We start from the raw sequence: 22,595 nt of genomic DNA, 5'->3' as shown, positions 1-22,595 counted from the left end.
TTCATTGTGTATAAAACATCTCTTATATGATAAAGTATGTTATAGGCAAGTCAAACCTTTGGACTGTGATGCTGTTAAGTCTCATATTTGTGAGTCTCATGACAGCTTTGAACCTAATAGCACTCAAGAAGAATGGAGGACAGCAGGATGAGACATAACTTATTTTCTACTGCAACAACACAAAAGCCTGCTTGAAAATTCTGGTTACCCTAACACAATAGATGGTATGAAAAATGGATGTAGTTGCCATGAAAAGATGAGGGATGTGATACAACCACTAGTTGCTAGGGAAACCTGTTTTCTCCAACAGGTTGGCATTGGTTCCTGCAGGTTTCTGGCTCTCACTGAGTAAAAGTGGGTTGCAAAGAAATTGCTGCACCAAAAACCTCCCAACGATTGCTCTGGTTGCTAGCACATTTCCACGGTTGCCGATATTACTCATGTGCTAACTGTTAAATGAATTGTTGGAAAACTTGAAAAACTATAATACAGGTTTGCCTTCAAAGTAAAAGCCTCAGCACTGCAGCCAGCATCTTTCACATGGTGCAAACTTGTGTCACACTTTTCACAGTTTCATTACAGCTCAGAGAGTATTTGCCAGTGTTTGGGAAAACTTTCTCCCTAGCAACAGGTCACTGAGTGGTCTGTAGGCTTGTGTGACTGAGGCTTCAGCAATCATTTTCCCAGCAAATGCCATCAACCTCCAGCAGCCAATCAGGGAATAGTGGTACTATCACTTGGCTAGTTGTTAGAGAGTTTCTAGCTTATTGTGACTGGGGTCTTGTTAGTTTTTATTTTACACAGTCACTATTATTGTCATACAGCCAAAATAGCAGACAAGTTAGTTGCAATGCTGGGTGAAATGCATTCCAAAGTAACCTGTTACTGCAAGTGTTTGATGGTAATAATAACAATAATAATGATGGATTGCATTTATATAGCGCTTTTCTAGACACTCAAAGCACTTTACAGTTCCACTGTTCATTCACTCACTGATGTAGGCAAACCACAGTTGTAGCCGCAGCTGCCCTGGGGCAGACTGACAGAAGCAAGGCTGCCATATCGCGCCATCAGCCCCTCTGGCCAACACCAGTAGGGTGAAGTGTCTTGCCCAAGGACACAACGGACAGACAGAGCTGGGGATCGAACCGGCAACCTTCCGGTTATAAGATGAGCATCCCAACCCCCTGAACCACGGTAAAGTGGAAACTGTGTCCAGGATAAAATAAGCCATATTGTACCGCTAACACAACTTTGGCTCTTTGCAAGCATCTGCACAGACAGCATGCTAATACAAAGCTAGCGAACCCAGAATGATAACACTGAGTGTGCCTGGATGAGCCCAGCAGCTGAAGCCTGAACTTCAGCAGTTAACAAAGGCAGTGATGAGCCTCAGGATTGCAGCACTGTAGCATGGTGGCGATCATTTTGAAGTCTCTTTTAACTAGATTTCAGTTTTGCATGTTGTTGTTGGTTTTGTGTTCATACATAAACACTAAAAGAAAGATTACATGTGTGTGTTCATTAACATAATAATGTGTGTCAGTGTGGGTGACTGTAGCCTCAATCATTATAGGTAATAATGTTGGATTATGGCTAGTTGTTGGATAATAATATGACACCTCATTTTAGGTCTTGTTACAGAGTAAAATGAAAGTAATATACTGAATGCTTTCTCTAATAAGTAATAAATGAAAAGTAATGATTAATATGTAATAACACTTTAAAAAAACAACAACAACACTGTTTTTTGGTCACTTGTCCAGGCGTGTTTTTGCAACCATGGGTACCATCTTCTGGTGCCCTTTAAAGAGATTGCAGGCTTAAAGATTTGCAGGCTCCACATGGGCTTCACTTTTCAGTCTGAGAATTTACATCTATTTGTTACACTGTCTACGGTGTAATCATCACCTACAAGTATAAACAAGTTTAACTAGTATGAGCGGTTGACATTACAAGCAAGAGCAGCCCCAAAGTTACCACTTAATCCTAACAGGGAGAATAAAATTATTGATTTTTACACCTGTAATTACTGCATTCAGTGATCCAACTGAGGAAACACCATCTAATGAAGAAAATCATTAGCTGTAATATACCTAATTTTTGTTTCTTCTTTTTTTGTGGTATTTTTTTTATTTTTGCATTCAAACTAACCTTTGGTAACCTGGCACCATTACCCCACACAGGTTATGTTGACTTGGCTTAATTAACAACCACATTATTGAGGAAATTCAAAGCTACCCTCTGACACTTTTTTTACCCCAATCCCTGCATCACGCTTGTAGCCTCAGTCCCTGTTAATCTTTACCTTTTGCTTCACCTGTGCGCCTTTCCAGCCTTTACCTCCCACTCTTATCCTAAAGCAGCATTTCTTTAACCTTATGCTTGTCCATTAAAGTTCAATAACTTTATCATGCGCCATTTTTCTTCTAGCATCTAGTGGAGAGTACTCTCCAGCATGCTGAATTATTCATTGTTATTGTATCAGTGGCAATGGTCAAACATCTGTCTAAAATAGTGGAAGCTGTTTCTGATGTGCTAGCAGTTGAGGCTAATATAACACAATCAGTGTGCTTTTAAGCTTTCCAGTCGTCCTTGCGTTTTTGTGCTGAGTGTTAAGTCCTTTGAAAGATTTTTTTGCAGAGTCACCTTTTAAAGCTTCCCTTGTGCATCCTTGAGCAACTCTGTCCAGTCCATCCCTTTGCAAATTGTCATCACGGTGCTTTAGAAAACGATAATAAAGACAAAAAGGCTTATTCATTTATTTGTACAGCACATGGGAGAAAAACATGACCTTCAGTTGTTTTAAAGGATAAGCTGAATAAATTTGTGTGTTTTGAATACTGAAACTATCAAGTGTAGACTAAAGCCAGATTACCTTGACTAGAAAATCCATTTATTCACTTTTGCTGTTACCCTTTTTTATTAATGTTGTTGCACAGAGTCATATGAAAAACTAATGACAGCTTTACTGCTTGGACAGGAATTAATAGGGCAAGTAGCAGCCAGGTGCTGCTAATCAAATGCAGCTGATTAACTGATCATCAGCGCACTGCTGTTTGCTCATCTGGAGCATTCAGGTGTGCCACAATCTTACCAGGAGTGGACATCCCAGCAAATTCACCCCAATTCACCCTTTAAGGAAAACTGGTGAAAAAAAATCAAGGACTAAAATCAGTGACTACATTGAGCTTCTTTTGCAGTCACAGGACCTGAGCAGCTGGCAGTCATTGAGTCAGCCATGAACTCCTCTGTATGGGAATCAAATGTGAGGCCATCTGTCTGACAGCTAAAACATGGCCCAAACTGGATCATGCAACAGGATAATCACCCCAAGCATAGCAGCAAATCTACAACAGAATTGCTGAAAAATAAAGGAACCAATGTGCTGCAATGACCCAGTCAAAGTCCAGACCTCAGTCTGACTGAAATGCTTTGATGAGACCTTAAAAGAGCTGTGTATAACCAAACGCCCACAACAGTCAATGAACTAAAGCAATGCTGTTCAGATAAAGATAAATGGTCCAAAATTCCTCCACAATGATGTGAAAGATTTAGTTTTCACAGGACAGCACCGAGTCCTGTGCAAAACCTTTTTACATGAGTGTCACAATGAAACAAAATCACGAAAAAACATTGAATACACCTTTATAAAGTAAATCAGTATAAGACAGGGTAGCAATATCATTCATCACTCATGTTAAATGGTAAATGAACTGGTGCTTATGTGCTTATGCTTTTCTACTCAATATGAACACTGAAAGTGCTTTCTTACTACAAGCCTAATTCAGTCATTTACACACACATTCATACAGGTGGGGTTTTCTGTGACTAAGTACTTTTCAGCAACTTGCCCAAGGATACTTTGTCATGCAGGCTGTAGTATTGAACCACTGACCTTTTGATTGGTAGATGAGCCATTCTACCTCCAGAAAAACAGCTGACCCGACTTATGTTACAGTTAACTTCACTCTTTGCTAACATCACATTTCAGAACTGCATACTGGGTTCTCCAGCACATTATGACTGTGTCCCACTTTTCCTTTTCTATAAGATTTTATTTTTCATATAATTTCTGCTTTGCATGCATAACATTTCTCACTTGACAATTACTGTTAATTTTCTTGTATTTGGGGTTAAAAAAATCAGCTTTTCTGCTTCATGGTGCACCTGCTCTGTCATCTTAGGAGAGGACACCTGTGTTGCCTCTTTCTCTGCTTGCCTTGGTGCTGAGTACTCACACACAGAGCAGACCTCCTCAGTCCACTCCACAAGCAGTGTGCGAGGGGTGGATGTAAGGCATGGAGGGCTTTGCAGTGGCTGCTTTTTGATTGACCTGATTATGGAAAACAGCCCCTGGCATAACTCCCAGAGGGTGTAGGGACCGTGGCATCTTCATGAAAAATATTCCTGTTGTGCCGGCTTCTGTCATAAGATGCCTGTGGATAAAGCCAAGGCAGACTGCCAAGAGGGAGAGTGTGAGAGACAGAGATAGATAGAGAGACAGAGAGAGAGAAAGAGAAAGAGAGAGAGAAGAATCGGGAGGGGCATTTCAAATAAGGAAAATGAGAGCAGGAGGCCGATTGATGATGAAGAGGAGATGGAATAATGTCATATCAGATTTACAGGCAAGATCGCTGATGTTACTAACAATATTTATAACAGTGTGTATTTTTCTTCTTTGCACCATGGAGGTTTAATTCAATTTTCAACTCAGTTTTATTTACATAGCACCAGTTCACAACAAGACCCTACAACATTAGAGAGAAAACACACACAATCACCTATGAGCAGCATTTGGTGACAGTGGGAAGGAAGAACTCTGTTTTAACAGGAAGAGACCTTCATCATAACCAGATTCAGGGAGAAACAGCTCTCCACCTTGACTTTCTGTGGGCTGAGAGGAAAAAGAAGAAGAGAAAAAAGGCATGTCATTAATGACATGTAGTAGTGGCATTATAAACACACGGGAAGTGAAAAGAGGTGAGTGAACAAGAAACTGCATCAAGGGAAGTCTCAGCAGCCTGAGCCTATAGACCTCCTGAACCCAAACTGCGAGCATGTTCCACTGGAGGGGAGCCTAAAAGCTGAAGGCTCTGTCTTAAACGTGTCAACAAAAAAGGGCAAATTGTCAAGGTTTGGCTGTTTTGTGACGTAGATGGACGGTGGACCCAATCACAGGACTCTAGAGACAAAAACGTAAACTCAAAAAGACAGTTTTATTGCTCAACTCTTATAAAGATACAAAATGCTGGACTCAGAGGCACTAGGACATAATACTGTACTCAAGGGACACAATATAAATTATATCTCACTCTCAAAATAATATACCATGAATCCCACAAAAATCAGAACGGACACAAATAGTTTAGAAAATAAACCAAATCCAGCTGTTTACAATAGCTAAATCCTTGATTTGAATGCCTTTCACAAGAAATTTTATGTGATTCTCCACATTCTACTGTTAGGAAGAATCACCTGTGGATGACAATATCACTTGGGTTTAGTGACAGCGTCTGAACAGCAAAACTGAATCTGTACTTGGAGTCCAGTCCAGTCTAAATGCATAGATTAGTCAAAGTATTCCTTGTAAGTGATCCTATGAAAAACAGTCCTACTTTTATTACCGTTGTCAGGGCCGCCTCTGAACACTGGTGAATATCGGTGCTAATTTCAATATGATTGGAGAGGAAAGTGTAACCTTTACTCTTAAGGCAAAGGCAGCAAGCCAAGAGCTGCAGAGGTTGGATCTAAGCCAAAATAAGGGAGGCAGCCAGGAAGTGTTGAAAGGCACAATTAATGTGCTCTGTCATCGCTTAGGCAAGAGGAGCTGTTCTCCAAGGAGGCGTACACACCACCCATGTTAAGACCCCCAAAGTTACTAAACACTGATGTGTTGGCAGGCTCTTCGTTGGGGGTCCTGAGGTTATCGAGTCTACACGTTTCGTGGGTTTGGAAAGGTCACAAGTTGCGATTACCCTAGAGTAGAGCCCTGGAGCTGTTATGCTAAACAGCTGCTTGGGTTTTTAATAATCTATATGAAAGTTACATTTTCAGCAGGCTTTAGACTCAGTTGAACACAAGTGTTGTGTCTCTAACTTATTCATTTTTTGAGTTTAATTACTGTAGAGAGTGGTCGTCTGTGTTTTATTGTTGAACTAGAAGCAGTAAAACACTGTTTTTGTTAAATCTTTCTGCACCTTAGACTTAGTGAGATTGCCAGACGAGTCAGTCACCAAAGGTTTGACTGATTCATTAAGATCCTTTTCTTTCTTATTATAGTTATCGGCTTCACTGGCTGGTTTGATTCTACAAACAGCTTATCGATAGTTGTGTTGTGTAGTCTTACCACTTTGCTTATTTAATAGATTGTATATTCTTTTGTTTGCGTGCAGGCCTATGAAATGTAAATGTCTCTTTTCTGAAACACGCAGTTCTGTGCAAAAGTCTCGTTATTTCTTGGAAAAATAAGAAATAGGTGCAGTGGTTTGTTCAAATGTACAAACATTTTTAAAAAATGCAGTTTACGAGGCTAAAGCTGATGGCTCTAGATGCTCACTCTCTCCACACCTCCTCTGTACATATTGACAACAGTTTGAATCGACATTTTTCAAATTTGACTTCATCACTCCATCAGACCTGTTGCCACTGATTTTCAGTTCTGTTCATGCGTAATCTGGTATACCTCAGCCTTTTCTCTGTTTCACTTCTTTCAGAATGACTTCTCGACAGCCACCTTTCCACTGAGATAATTTTCCTCTGTTATTTTTTTCTCACATTATATGTATCCATAAAGAATTCTGTCCAATAAATCAGTATGAGAATTGTTTCCGTCAAGCTTTAGTTTGTAGCATAGTTATCTTAGCATAAGTCAGCTTGACTCAACTGTAGCCTGTGGAATCACCTGAGGAAACGATCATAATACATTTTCCATCAGTGTTTTGTTTTTAGTATGTGCAATGGGTTGAATCAAAGCTGAGCAGCTAAAGCTTTGATATTTAAGACAATCAGAAATAATTTCTCCCTCTGAGAAGTAGATATATGCCTATTTATCAAGGAAGCATTAAAGAAACAGTAGTTTGCGTTTGCCCAGAGGAAGGACATTTTTGTATACATTTGGACAGAGACACATTGGTTGATGGTGTGAAAGGGAATGTCCCGTGTTGGGAGGAAATCAATTATTCATTGAGGGGCACTACCCTGACTGCTGAAGTAGCTGTGAGATTAAAGACAAGCATAGATGGATGTGTGCCTCATGTATATTCTCACCAAGTAAGCCAAAATCCTCTTTCAGTGTATGCTAAACAACTAATGCTCTGCTATCAGCAGCTTTTAAAACACTTGCACAACAACCTGTTATGGATGAAGAGTTTGTCCACTTCACAGACAGTCAGAGCTTTCAGATGTAACTGTGTAACAACGGGATGTTCTTTGTAGCAACTCTGAGATTAAATTAAAAAATTTAAAATTCGGGAGATGACCACCCCTCTTTAAAATAAAAATAGTATCAGCACTTTTGCAGCAAGGGATTGAAAAAAATAAAAACTGTCAGTACCACAGTTTTCCTATTTGTGCGATGAATCTCTTTTCCATTAAAAATGCATTCCTCTCAGCAACATTCATCAACAGATTGCCTGTGTCATCAATATTACATTTTTTTCGGCAAAAACAGCTCTTACTCAGCATCAGTGGGCCAGCTAAATTTCTCTCAGGCCCACATTGGGTTTTTGTTTGTTTTTCAGATCTGTCGTCATGAATTTTTCATTAGCCACTTGATGAGACATTTCATGTGTTTTCCTTAAAGTATAAAACACAGTGAGCGGTGTTATGGTGTGGGATTTTTTCCACTGTGCAACTGCTTTGGCTTTGTTTTCATTCAGGAGCTAGGAAATGTCTGGCTGTAGTCAGAGTTGTTTTAATAAATTCATCAAAACTTAACCCAAATGGACATTTTTCACATAACAGCAATACACTAATTTAGCGATACACTACAGCATACACAAAGGGCAGTTTAAGGATATAAAATGTTTTTGTGCCTGATAGAGATGTTTTATTTTATTTAATTCTTTAAGCGTATTATTTATGTTTAATAGCCTGAAATATTTTCATAACTATGTACTAGATTAGAGGGACATTTAGTATCGAGACACTCATGGTCCCCAGAGGACAAACTGGAATGACTTTAATCTACTGACTGTCTTCTATGAACCTTTTTGTTCAGTACTTTCATTCAAAACTGCTCATAGAAAAGTGAAATTGTTACTTCATTTGAATTGTAACCACTTCTCCCTTCAAGATAGCCTCCTTCTGCACCTCCAGATCACTTTCAGCACTTCCAGCTTCCACCTCTGCTATTTTTGCTCTACAATTCCACTGAAAGCTCCTTTCTGGTCTCTTAGTCATAGCTAGAAATCAAGCTTTCCGTAAGTGATGATCCTTGGAGTGAAAAGGGTTCTTTGTTCTCTGTGTAAGTTTTCAAAGTGGTCCAGGATGGATGGTGTAGAGGATAAAAAATATGGGAGCACTGTTGCTGTCATTACTTTTGCTAAAGGTTATACAGTATGTTCTTTAATTACTCCCCAGATAAAGTAATTCATTACACTGCTTGTTACATTACCTTCACATCCCTCTTTAACAAGGTCTGAAATGCGCTGTTACATAATTACTAGTTAACAATATAAAACTGAGCTACATTGCAACATGCCGACACAAACAGGTATTGTAACACAAAGCCAGCAACACAAAGCAAAGTTAATAATCACCCAAACTAGACTTTAAAGCAATCGCCACAGTGATTCTACTGTGGAAATACGTACAGGTGGAAATGGAAGCTACAATACTACAAGCCTGACTGCTCATCAAGGTCTCTGTTTTTTGTGGGAGGTCAGGCTCTGGCTGCTGAGCTGGGGTCAGCATACACTCAGCTTTAATGTCAGTCTAGCTTCTTTGCTAGCTTCGTGTTATCAAGTTGTCTGTGCAGATGCTTGCAAAGAGCATGGTGTGATTGAGTATACTGTAAGTTTTTTTTCTGTCCTTGACGCAGTTTGCACTTTAATATCTTACTCTTGTTCTTTCCTTATATAAAAACAAAAGTAATGTTTGTTTCTTCACTCCTTAAAAGTTTGCCATCCTTCTTGCACGCAAACCAAACTCGGGTGCGCAAGAAGAAGACACATTTGATTTTTTTTTCTTTCTATCCAACTGTTGTCCTGATAACTGAAGAACCTTTGCAACACAAGTAACAGCATAATGGTAACCGGAATATAATTACTGAATTTAGTAAAGAAATGTATTACACTACTGCATTACTGAAAAATGTCCTGTGATTACTGTACTTTTGAATTGCATTATGCCTAACATTGCATAGATGTACATTAGCCTCTGGATCTGCCAATGCATAGATCCCTAAGAACCTGCATTCTGTCTGAAGGCCACCAGATGGCGATAGTTGTGGTCGCAAAAAACTACCCATCCTATACAAGTCCATGAGAAAATGTCTCTGTAAACACTTTCCTGCTGAGTTTATGGTCTCAGTCACACATTTTGGGTAATTTTGAATAAAAACTTAGGTCTGTTTTGTAAATCTTTAGCGTACTATAACATTTAAGTAGATTATCTGTGATATGAAACCTCATGCTAATCGGCTAAAGACTGGAAAAAACACAAGCTGTTAGCCAATGAACCATCCGTTTCAGAGTCAGACACACCCACAACCATTAACATTTCTCTACACACCTTTAGTGTATCATTGCATTTCTGTGCCACTTTTCACTAGATGAAGATCTAAAACTTAGCTTCTATGCTAGGATTTAATGTGTTAACAGGAATGGTCGTTTGTAGTGTGTGAGTGAAATGTATGAAATTAAATGAATTTAATAATTTCACAGAACTGAAAGAAGTGTACCCAATCCCAGATGTCCTTGTTGTCTACAATGCCATCACCAAATACTGATTTTCCGTTTGTTAAAATATCGCAGCTCTGTCTGCGTCTCCACGGTGCAATTATACAACAAGGACACTAACAGATAATTCTCCATGAAAAAGTTTAAATCATCAGTCACGTGTGATGGATTTATGTAATCTACGAAGGCCAAAACATTGAAGTAAGAAAAGCCAGATATGGTGGAAAATGAATCGCCTTATATCTGACATTTCCTCTGAGCTAATTTGCAGTGGAGTGCATGCAGACGCAAACCAATTAGGGCTCAGGAAAGCTGGGGAGAGGTCAACAGGCTGGCTATTATCTTGCTGTGCCAAATATATACCTGACGATATCTGGGGCAAGATTTGGGTCAAGAAAAAATGACCTGAATCGGACTAATGTGGTCTGTGGATCAACGGGGCCAGGTGGATGTGGATAAGAGAGTAGGAGTCGATTTCTAACGAAGACTCCAGGGGCCACGCTGCAAGAGTTTATACTGTGTGAATGCCTGTGTGTGTTTCAATATGTGTCTGTATATGTGGATGTACCGTTCCAGTCCTGTGATTGTGAAGAACTTTTAGCTCGTTATTGAAATCCAATCCCATATATGTCAGAGTAGCTGTCTGTAATGCCTGTGCACTCGGTACAAGTTAAAGCTGGTCCCTATCTAAAGGATACAGAATAGAAATCAATTTGTGGGACACATGACCTGACAGCTGTGGGACTAAATGACCTCAGAAACAACACTCTTAGGACTTAATCTCTGAGCAGTGTCAGCTATAATTCATTTGGAGAGAAACTGTATAGACAGATGCATAACCTCTGCAACAACCTTTACTTGACAGAAACAGTCACGTGTTTGCACTACATGTGCAAGTATGAGCGTGTCTATATGATACTTTCCACAAGTTATTTCCCTTTAGTCTAGACACTGATGTAAGCAGTCAACAGCAGAGGTTTCCTTGAACTTCACAACCCGGAGATTGATTCTTCAATAAAGCAAGATGGTGTTTTTGAAACTTGGAGGAAGTTCACTTTCTCAATGCTCTCTGTTCAATCCTTCAAATCCAACAAACAGATGATGTTCTTGTCTGTTAAAGTGATGTTTCAGAATATATTTGTCCTCATGATATGTAAATGACAGTGAGATTACTGTATAAGGAATATTTATGATGAGAACAGAATACACTGCCGGATATTATATCTAATCTAGTTTATCTTCAATTCAGTCTTGGTTTAAATTGAGTTGTACTGGATTTTATGAACACCACACAAAAAAGAATCATTTAATGATTTATATTTTTTAAGGTCCCTTACAGATTTTGTGGGAATCAAATGAAAAATCCAAAGCTTTAATCACTGAACCTTTAATAAATCGGTTGTGTTGCTTTGTTTGTATTGCGTGATGACAGGAGGATACTTTTTAGAGGCGTAACAGGACCTTTTGTGAGGAGAACCGTTTAATTGTAATCTCTGGTTCATTTTTGAAGATGTTTTTGTTATGTTGACAGTGAAGCGTTTTATTAGAGAAAAAAAATTGTGTATTTTATTTTAAGTGAAAAATCAATCCTACGTTTAAGCTGGCCAGCTTTTTGCTCTTGGTAGCATTTTATCTTTGTATTGTTAACATGTATATAAATTTGCAAAAACAAAAGTATTTTGGCCTGAAATTATTTGTTGCAACTATCTGGATAATCCATTAATATTCATAATTTTTTTCACCTTATAAATTATGTTTTTTTGCTTAAACTGTAAACTGAGTATATCCGGCCTCCTGATGGGCCAAAATAAAAAACTAGACTTTTGGATTTAGCTTTTCTCTGTATGTTTTACCTCAGTTGGCCAATTCATAACTAAGCAATGAATAAAATAATGTTCAGAGCTATTTATGTTGTGTAAAATCTGTTAACAATTCTATGTTTGCAATCTTTTGCACGTAGCTAGGAATATAGCTTTAAAACAAAACATTCAGTTCAAAGTTAATGGACCATTTGCCAAACTTACATGGTACAACATATATGCAACATTTAATGTCTGTGATGTTTATTAAGGTTTTATTTTTTTAGAAGTTGTAGACTCTTAAACATGAAAAATGTTATGCTTTTGTTGTTTTGTGCTCATGGCTGCCACTCCCTGAGCCTGGTTTTGCCGGAGCTTTCTTCCTCTTAAAAGGGAGTTTTTCCTTTCCACTGTCGCCAAGTGCTTCCTCGTAGGGGGTCATTAGATTTCTCTGTATTATTTTAGAGTCTATAAAGCACCTCAGGGTGACTGTTGTTGTGACTTTGTGGCATATATAGATAATATTTAATTGAATGTTTCAAAATTCACTTTTTATGTCTTTTGTGTAAAAATAATTATATATGTACACCTGTATTTGATTCAAGTATCACAATTTATTACAAAAACTAGAACTTTTTTTTCATCTGTCAGTGTTGCCATGCTTTAAGCATATAACAATACAGTATAAAACCTCAACCCAAAGGTAGAATAGTAAAAGCAGAGATCATAGATGCTGACGCAGCATTACAGAAGTTAAGACATGCTGTTACTGTACAGGAAACATTACGACTGAAGTACAAGCATCAGTAAAATGTGCCATTGGCATCAGTGATTTGCATTTTACCATAAGCAATCTGACCCTTCCTCAATTTAAAGCGTCACAGGAAACTCCCCCTTGGAAAATAATTTACACGAAAATAAATACAAACACACAAACACTCTGCAAATGATCATGGATGTGCTGAGATATTTTTCAACAGCCCAAGGCACTCAGGCTCAAACGTTGGCAATAAATATACATCATTCTTCAGACAAAAATCACGTCAAGCAGGTGGTGGTTAGAGAAAGAAGAGTGACAGAGAAACAATGTTGTCTAGTTCGTAACCTCTCGAAGAACACGATCCTTTCAAAAAACAAAGAAGTCCACCTGGCCTTTTTTCACAGTGAAAATCCCTGGCAGTCGAGACAGAAGAAAGACATATGAAGGACTCAGTCATTTTGTTGACTAGTGTGACATCTGTTCTCTAAAAACTACATGACCTCTTACTGTATTTTTGATGCTGGCCTGTCATTTTGGTCTCTGAGGGCGACCTCTGCTCACTGGAATGGCATCACCTACTCCTCCCGGATGCGCATTCAAGCACCACAGGGTGCCGGAGCGCCCCCCTTTTATTTTTCAGTGGCCCATCCCACGTGAGAATCTGGTAAAATATCTATCAAACTGCCCACAAGTGATGTTTTCAAATATCTATGACAACCCAGACGCTATTCACTGACACAATCTCCTCAGATTGGCTGACCTTTTGAATGAGTTTACCGAGGCCGTGACAACACTGGTTTTAGCAAAAACCACTGAGATTCTCTTCCCTGCAGTTCAGTTCAGTTGAGCTGGCGACAGGCTTCGAATGTCCACTTCGAAGCACCTCCATAAATATCGAGGCTGGTCTCCATCCATGCAAAAACGTTGCCCACTTGTGCTTTGCTGCTGCATGTCGCTAGATTGTAAATTTCTCCCACGGACAGTTTACGATCCCAGATGTGAAAATTTGCCAGGTCTCCTACAAAAGCTTGCGTGGCATCGAATCCTCCTCCAAGCGTGTCCTGTGGCAAACACAGTTTGATTTAATAAAGGATGATGAGCCTGCTTCGTGAAGAGAAACCACAATCTCTTTAACTATTTGGATGTTTATTTGCCAATCCAGTGGGATTTTTTGATGAGCTCTAACCTTATATCCAACCTTATAAAACTTAAAGTATTACATTTTTTAAGGCTCAATGAATACAAATTATCCATTTGCTTACATTTTGTTGTAATATAACATAAAATACTATAATGCATGATATGTTGTGTGTTACTACATCATGAGAAATAACATTTTTAAAAAAGGTGCTTCTTTTGACTGGCAGGTGTGGAGCATTAAAACCAGGCTGTGCTCACTGCTTACCTGCTCTTGGCCAAGGATCAGCAGGCCCTGAGATTTGATGGGATGATACGGAGCCAGGTTTTCTCCACTCCCCCTCTTGACACCATCTTGAAAAGCCTCCCAAACACCATCACGAGTTGTCCAAGTCACGCAGATATGATGCCACTTTCCGTCGTTGATGAGAAATGGCAGCTTTGCTACCTTTAAGAAGTTCAAATGCAGGAATTATCAGACCTACAGTGGAAACGAGAATGTCTTACAGTGTAAAAAAATCGAGTGTGATTCGATTTTTCCTGCGTTTTTCTCGTACCTTGTCATTTATTAGAATCTCCATTGGATTGTTCCCCCACTCTATGAGAACCAGCTCGTTGGCCTGTCCAGGAACTGCGTAGGAGAAAGGTGTGCCCACTCCCGGGGAGGCGTTGGACTTGAGCCACATGCACACGGTGAGGGCATACATCTCTGGCAAACTCGTTTTCACTTTTGCGTACATGTAGTTGGTCCTCAGTGGGAACGTGAGCTGAAATTTATCCAGCGGCCTGTTTTCTCTCTGACCTGTGGTAGAAGAAACAGAAAAACAGGCTTGAACTCGTTTTAGAGGACGTGTTCTACCCCCCACAGATATATCATTCCCAGCGCTCACATCCTGGGGATATTTCATGGGAATTATACGTTACACAACAAATCCACAATGGTGACGCGCCAGATTTGTTTTAATCTCGCGTGCTAAATCCATCACAGGAGTGGTAACGCTGTTAACGGCCATCTCTTCTTTTCATATTTGCCCGCACCTCATTGACAATATGTAAAAGAAATCGCCGTAGAAGGTTTTTCCGGAAAAAAAAGGAAAAAAGAAAAAGAAAAAGAGCGAAAGAGAGCGAGTGAGCGGATGTTGTAAATTCTCGTGTGTCTCTTGGAGCAAATGGCGGTGGCAGGTCACTTATTGCATGTTTGAAATGGTCTAATCTGGCCAGAGTGGGAGTTGAAAACTGCGGGATATACGCTGCCCCACCGGCTTTGTGCGCAACATTAAATCGGATATATAATAATGTAGCCCACGATCCTAGATTGGATTTTTTCCCCCTCTTTACTTTTCATTTTTTTAAATCCATTTTCTCATGATTGCTTGATCGTTACAGTCCCCAGCCCATATTGCTTACAACTAATCCCCCACCAACTCCTTCCGCTTACCTTTCTCCAGGTCGGTGATCCTCTGGTGTAGCGATGTGAGTGTAGACTCCACTCTCCCACGCTGCTCGGTCTCATTCCGGAGTCCGGGTTTGCCCTCTTCGATGCTGTTCACTCGGGACAACACCTGCTTCTCCAAGTCGTCGATTTTACTTTGGAGCAGGTCTTTCAGGCTGTTTGCCTGCACCGAGTTGTTGCTTCTGCTGAATTGCTGTCAGGGGGTAAAAAGTACGCATTTAGGTGAAAAAGGTTCAGATTCCAGATTATATTTTATTTTGGAGGGTCACTGCCGTAAACTTGGACGAGCAATTTAATCTACGTAAAGAATGTTTTTTTTTTCATCTTATGTTCACATTGCGAATTAATTGTAAGAATCTAGACTTGTTAACCTATTGTTTTATTATAATTTTTGTATGTTTTCCATCTTATTTGTCGCAGAACGAGCTGTGCGCAAAAGTGTTTATATTCTCCCCGGAAACGGCAGCCCTACCTCCAGATTCTCTAATCTCTGCTTCAGCGACTGTAAAGTCTGTGATAGTTGCGTCAAAGTGTCCGCGGGGCCTCTGGACACGTCCCCCATCGTGTTTTTGGTCCCCGCTTCTTTCCTCCTGCCCCCGGGCCGCGCGTCCCCGAGGTCTGCGCCGCTCTGGCTCTCACACCGAGCCAACTTCGAGGTGAGCTCTCTGATAGTCTCTTTTTGGTTCATGATCGTCTCCTTCTGCTGTAAAACCGTCTCCCGCAGCTGCATAACCGTGGTCTTCAGGTCCTCTCCCGGCACACTGTTCTGCAAGGTGGCCGAGCATATGTCCATATCCTTGGGTACGGACGTGCAAATGAACTGCGTCTGTCCGCCAAAGTCTTGAGACGAGCTCTCCAAGAAGACGCAGGAAAATAGAAAAAGTTTCCAGCAGATTCCTCTCTGTGCGGCCCGCATGTCGCCGTCTGTGCCGGGCTTCACTTTTTATTTATTATCGTCTTTAATTCTGTGCTTTATGAGCCGCAGTGACTTTCGCCAGTGTCCCCCTTGTTGTTGCACTCTGTCTCTGCAAGTGCGGCAGGTTTTTATACAGCGTGCCCGGTTCTGCGCAGAGCCGCTCTCACTGCATCACAACCGGTGGGAAGGGAGGGGGGAGGGGGGGATCGCGCTGCCCCCGTTTAAAAGGTTTCGGAATCCGCGTCACATTCAAGAGATGAAACCCATTTCGCTCGCGGACTCCCACGTGTTAAATCTTTCATGGCTTTGGCTGTTTGTCATTTCTTCCCGTGTGATATTCATCTGGAAAACGCTGATTTGTAGATGGTAGTGGTTTGGGAGTTGGGGGGGTTGCTTTGCATGGCGGGGTGCCAGCAGAGCCAGCTGTGTTTTGTTTTGTTTAGGGTACACCTAAAAACTCACACACACTCACACACACATATGCTGCGGGATCAGAAAGTTGCAGCAATTTGTGGCTGAGAGAGAGAAAGTGTGTGTGTGTGTGTGTGTGTGTGTGTGTGTGTGTGTGTGTGTGTGTCCCACAGATTCAGCACCGGGGACAGCTCCCACCACATCACAGTATCAGCAAGAGCAAAGAGAGCGGCTCGTGTGCGCGTTTAGTTCGTTTGAACGTGGAGAGCGTGTTCCATGTTTTCTTTTCAGCCCGTTTCTCCCTCTGTCATCTGGATCATACACGTCTATATGATGGTGATCTGTGAGAATTCAACGTGAAAAGCACTCTTCCCCAACAAACTCAAAGGCTATACCTCTCTCTCTCACACACACACACACACACACACACACACACACACACACACACACACACACACACACACACGCCTTATTTATCCCCAATGACCCGCTCGTGCAGTCAGTGGTCTGCTCTGCGCAATAATTATCTCAATAATTCAGTTTCTAAAATGATAATCTGTCCCCCAGCAATTTAGCCGATCTATTATTCAGGAAGGGCATTTTTCCCTCCCGTTTCTCACTATCTTTTTATTCGGTTGGTGATTAAAATAAAATGAAAATACTGCAATTCAGTTACGAGAACATATTGTCTTTCAAATCAAATTTGATCTTTGGAAAAAAAATGAACACAGGCAGGAGAGACAGGACTCCATGTGACAGAAGGATATTTGACAGAGGTGGTTAAATAGGTCATGCCATAATTACTCTCATCTATAGCGAGTCTCTGGGTTGTAGTTGCAGGTGCTTTTTTAGGTCAGGAATTAACACTGGATGATTCATTTGCTATATAACTGTGGTGTTAGTTTTATTATTGGATTACAAGCAAGTAGTCAAATAAAAAGTGTCCTGTTAGAATATTCACTGCTGTGCAAAAGTCTTGAACCACACCTCGTGACTTTATATTTCAGGAAGTGGGTGCAGTGATTTAATGAAACCTGGGCAACAATACACAATGCAAAAACAGAGTTTGTACAATTATAATGAGCTTGAAAGTTAACATTTGGTATTACAGCCTTTATGCTTCAGCACAGTCTGACCTGTCTTAGGCAGTTTTCTTGTCATTTCTTTAAGTAGTCTTCAGGAATAGTTCTCCAGGCTTCTTGAAGGACATTCAAAGCTCTTCTTTGGATGTTGACTGCCTTTTTGTTCTGTTCTCTGTCTGTCTGGGTCCCACGCTGCTTCATGTTGTGACCCAGGGTCCTGGGAGGCCAATCCATGGCTGATAATGTAGCCAAGTTCAGACCCCTTCCAGATGGTAATGCATGATGGATAAAAGTCGGTTGGTACTTTTCTGAATTCACAATTCCATCAGTTTTGACACAATCCCCCAAACCCCTGGCTCATTTGCAGCCCCAAACCATACCAGAGCCTCCACCTTCGTTTAAGCTTATTGCTGACAATTTGAACAAAGAATTTCAAACTTGGATTCATCACTCTAGAAGACATGTTGTCACTGATTTTCGGTCCAGTTCTTGTGTAATTTGGCATACCTCAGCCACCTGCTTCCCTTCCTTAAGAATGTCTCCTTGACAGGCACTCTTCCACAGAGATCATTTCTGATGAGGCTTCAGCAAACAGTTGATGGATCCACCGATGGTCCAACTGAATTCTCATAGGTCCTGCATCAAGTCTTCGCTGGATTTTTCCCTTTTTCTTCAGGACATGACTTTTTGATATTGGTCATCTACCACCTGCTATAGACATTCTTTTTTTCAGGCGTATCCTTTATTTATTTTTCCAGCACTTGTCCAGTTTCCCTTAAATTTTGTCGAAACGAAAACACTGAAAGACTTTCAGGAAGCCTGGAGAACTACCACTCGAGATAAAGTCTGACTTCTTTGAAGTGAAATATAAAGAAATGAATTCAGGCTCAAGACTTTTGCACAGTACTTTATGGCTTTCTTTGCATGCCTCACTCGTCACCTGTCACATCACTGTGCTTCTGTGTCATAATATGTGACATAACCGAGCGTTATCAGGATTTACGTATGTATTGTTTACTTACTGTCCCCTGAACGTCTTCTCTCTGTGGATTACAGCCCATTTAAGTGATGCAGCAACGTCTACTTTAAGTGGAATGAAAGGGCAGAGAGGTTTAGTGATTTTACTTTCCGATGTTAATCCATCACTGATAAACGCTCTTTGATATTATGAAAAATAAAGATGAAACCAGTGAAAATGGTTTCTTTTCAGCATTTTAGTTTGGAATGAAAGTTGTTATAAAAGATGTTAAGGTGATGTAACTGTCCGGGTAGAGTTGCAACTGGAAGGCCGCTTATCTGGAGGTTTTCAGGGACGGGATGAACAAAGTTACAGAGGAAAATCCAGGTCAGTGGTCAAAGCCATTATATTTTGTGAGAGACCAAGCAGAATTCATCAAACCTTTTTGTGGAATTTTCTTGCAGCAACGCAACCAGAGCATTCACAATACACCAAGCAGAGAATGTGGAAAGCACCAGGCCTATCGCAGGGTCGGAGAAATGGTCCTTGGGTGAAATATAAACAGATAAAAACCCCAAAACTTTGATACATGTTGTGCAACATGAAGCCACGCTCTCTGGCCCTGCCAGGGCATCTTTACTGGCAGCACCAGAGATGTGAGTAAACAACTTTTTGTCTCTTCTATATCAGCCATCTGGTAAATCTGTGCTGGTTATGTCATTACTGACAATGGACACAGTGCAATTTTTTTTTTTTTTTTTACAAAGTCTATTCATTATCAGTATCGCCTTCCAATAAAGTGATTTGCCAGAGCTGTAGCCATTGCTGAAATGTGCTTGTTAATGAGCCGAATAGACAAAGAAGGGAAACTGTGTTTTTATTATTTCCATTGATTTTATCCCACATAATCAGGCAGAAAAACCTAGACATCATCTACCCTGTGGGGAAAAGAGAGCGCTGCAAAACGTCCAAAGTCTAGCTCTCATTATAAATTCATTATTCAGGGCTTCCCACATAAACAAGTCTCGGAGCCATATGCTTAAAGTAGAAAAGCCTTCTGTAGCTCCTCAGAAACACGCTGCACCTCTTCCCTTCACCTACTACTCCCGCCACTTCTCCTCCCTCCAGTCATGTGAAACCCGAAGAAGACACTTGAAGCAGACTGTTGTTTTGAAGAATTTCCAGTCTCTCAGGTTAACATTTTCCACCGCGTGTCACAAGTTCAGCCTGTAAACATTTCTGCTGTGCTGTGACTGCTGCATCAGCTGTTGAATTAGTAATGTACTTAGCTGTGCTGTGCGTGAAATAATATGATGGTTTGGATAAATGTTTATTTGTTGTTCAAGTCGTTGTGCGAGAGGTGACAATCTGTGACTCCGGAGATGCTAATCTCACACAAGCAGCTGCCAGTCGCTCTTATCACAGTCCTGTTCGGTATCACTGCAGGTCTGTCGGGGTTGTGCTGCCAGGCCTCTGTCCACCTGTTCTGGTGAACAGCTTCTCCTTCTAATAGATTCAGGCACAGAGGAAATGCATTCTCCAGCACTGGGGATCAATACTTGTAATTGCACATGCTGTCAATGTGCAATATGGTTTTTCTCCCTGATCTCTTTCCTACGTTCTGCTACAGTGCTGTGATGATCTTTTTGGTTTCGGTTTGTCTGCTGACATTGTATAATGCTGAGGGTCTAACTTCAGTTTGTTAGAACTGATATGAAAGCAGCAAAATACCTTCGAACAAATGAAACAAAAACTGTAACATATCAGACTACAAAGTTTGTATATAATGGTTTCAATTATTAACAAACTTAGCAGAAAAAGTTACTGCAAGTCTTCTTGTAGTAACTCTTATTGTGGGTAAACCTGTTTATTTTCTCTTTAAATTGTGCCACAAATATTTTTATGCCCAAATTTGAGCACACTGGCCGTCTTTGAGAAGTCAGAAATTAATCAAGCATAACATTTAATCGCAAAAAATTCAAGATTAACAACCATAATTGTATTCTAGCTTTAAAAATGTTATTTGGATTAAAGCGACGCCTGCATCTTCATGCACGCACGGCTTGACTGTTCTTGATTTAAATAATATTTTTGGAGGCAAAGGTCTTTTGTGTATTTATGTAAGAATATCTTACCAATACATTTTCTAATTTCTGCTGTAAGTTAGTAATAACAGTTGTAAGGTCAAAAAGATCAACCTTGGCATCTACGAGTAAGAACACTTGGTGTGGAAACTCAACTTCTGCCCTCAAAACTTTAAATTAGAGTTAAAAAAACAAAACAAAAGTCAGGCCTATAATGCAGACATCTGCAAAGTTTGATCGAATAAAAATGCATTTCAGTAACACGAGTGGTAGGTGGCTATATCAGCGAACATGCGCACTTTTTGCAAACTTTTGTAATTAACACTTCCTGAAGCCAATGCAGGGGGCCCCGGGGCCAGAGGAGGTGTGTATTTTTATCAACACGTACATGCTACAGGTATGTGTGTGATTATTATACAGATACACACCCATTAATGTAGCAAAGTAACGCTAACATTGCAGAGCTTTATCACCTCGTCACTCTGCTTCATTAAAGCTGAACCCTTGCTGTTTGAATCGCACCAATTAGAGAAACATTTGAACACCTAGAGTGGGAAGATATTTACTGTATGCCTGAAGAAGCTGCAGGTTAGTGCATTCTGCTGTTTTCCAATTTTAGCGTGACCACTACTGCCACTGTGTCTGATAATTACTGGAAGGTATTTCATCATTTCTATGAACAAAAGCCTAATTAAGCCGCCTCTTTGTGCAGCAGGCCACAGCCATCCTCACTACTCCAGAGGAGGAAAACACTCCATTTTGGGGTCACTGGAACTTTAGTATGCAGTTGCTGGTTTGAACAAGGAAAATGTCAGACAGCACAAAGTCCAAAAAAAAAAGCCCACAGAGTCTAATTAAAGTAACGACATTTTACTTATAACTTCTCATCACTTTTTTTGGTGATGGTGTTGGTGGGATTATTTCCCTTATGGTGGGCAGATGGAGTTTTTTCATACTGTATTGCTTTCCTTATGTTTTATTAAAGGTTGTGATTTAATTGTTCGTTCCTTCTGCATGAGCCGAGCAGCCATCTGAAATTGATACAATGCATCATCTGACATCGGGATCATTATCTGCGCAACGTGGCAGTATTCTGCTTCTGCTCAAGAAGATGAGGAAATATATTGCAGTGTGTGTGGAAGTGTTTTTTTTCTCCTTCCGAGTGCTCGGAGTACGCGGTGATTTGATACAGAATGCTGAAAATTACTGTTATGAATTATCAGTATTTCTTTCTTTTTTTTTTAATTTACAAGTCAAGTCATTCATCATTTAATTCTTCTGATCTCATCTGCTGTCAAATGCATGCAAACTGTGAGGCGCTGGAATATGAACAGAAAGCTTTATGAGCTGCTGTTTGTGTATGAAAACAAAAGCAAACTGCTTTTTTTCGTAATGCAATCATACCACCACCGAGTGTCTTTGCTGTCACGGGCATGTTTAGATTTTATAGATTATCAGTTATTATGATGACATTATTGGTTTTTCTTCCTCTACACTGACTGTGTGCTTCAATCTGTGTTTCCTGCAGTGTTTTTTTTTCCGTCTGCTTCAACCACAGCCAATGAACTGATTAATATTACCAGCTTAAAAAAATCAGTTATTTTAACATATATTTTTAAGTAAATTGCTTCTTAGTCATGCATCATACTCTGTTTTACAATACTGTGCAGTTCAATTAACCAAGATTATGCTCAAACAGTCGGTCTATTTGATTTTCGTGGACATGGAGGCTATACTGAATTTCATAAGAGGTGCATTAGGTCATCTCTGGCTCTGTTATGATGTCATAGTTATGTTATAGGGCGACTGTGGCTCAAGAGTTGGGAGTTCGCCTTGTAATCGGAAGGTTGCCGGTTCGAGCCCCGGCTTGGACAGTCTCGGTCGTTGTACCCTTGGGCAAGATACTTCACCCATTGCCTACTGGTGGTGGTCAGAGGGCCCGGTGGCGCCAGTGTCCGGCAGCCTCGCCTCTGTCAGTGCGCCCCAGGATGGCTGTGGCTACAATGTAGCTTGCCATCACCAGTGTGTGAATGGGTGGATGACTGGATATGTAAAGTGCTATACAAATACAGACCATTTATCAGTGGTTATTT

At 40.4% G+C, this 22,595-nt stretch overlaps 1 protein-coding gene across 1 annotated transcript; it reads right to left on the bottom strand.

Annotated features, from left to right (window-relative positions):
• Positions 1-12,339: 12,339 nt before the first annotated feature.
• On the bottom strand, positions 12,340-16,049 carry nptx1l (neuronal pentraxin 1 like). The gene is made up of 5 exons (XM_031732697.2): positions 15,524-16,049; positions 15,037-15,244; positions 14,156-14,400; positions 13,867-14,046; positions 12,340-13,522 (listed from the first exon to the last, which is right to left on the bottom strand). The coding sequence occupies exons 1-5, from the start codon at positions 15,965-15,967 to the stop codon at positions 13,301-13,303; spliced, it is 1,299 nt and encodes a 432-aa protein (XP_031588557.1). The 5' UTR covers positions 15,968-16,049; the 3' UTR covers positions 12,340-13,300.
• Between the last annotated feature and the right edge of the window lie 6,546 nt (positions 16,050-22,595).

The sequence above is a fragment of the Oreochromis aureus genome, linkage group 4 (genome assembly GCF_013358895.1).
Source record: "Oreochromis aureus strain Israel breed Guangdong linkage group 4, ZZ_aureus, whole genome shotgun sequence".
NCBI lineage: Eukaryota > Metazoa > Chordata > Actinopteri > Cichliformes > Cichlidae > Oreochromis > Oreochromis aureus.
The sequence above is the reverse complement of the archived record's forward strand: the minus strand, read 5'-3'. Positions and strand labels throughout refer to the sequence as shown.

Excerpts from the sequence above, each read along its gene's own strand:
- nptx1l (XM_031732697.2), bottom strand. The coding sequence starts at position 15,967 with ATGCGGGCCGCACAGAGAGGAATCTGCTGGAAACTTTTTCTATTTTCC. Across the intron at positions 15,245-15,523 it reads AGAGATTAGAGAATCTGGAG|CAATTCAGCAGAAGCAACAA; the intron begins GTAGGGCTGCCG and ends ACCCCCTGACAG. Across the intron at positions 14,047-14,155 it reads AGATTCTAATAAATGACAAG|GTAGCAAAGCTGCCATTTCT; the intron begins GTACGAGAAAAA and ends AACTTCTTAAAG.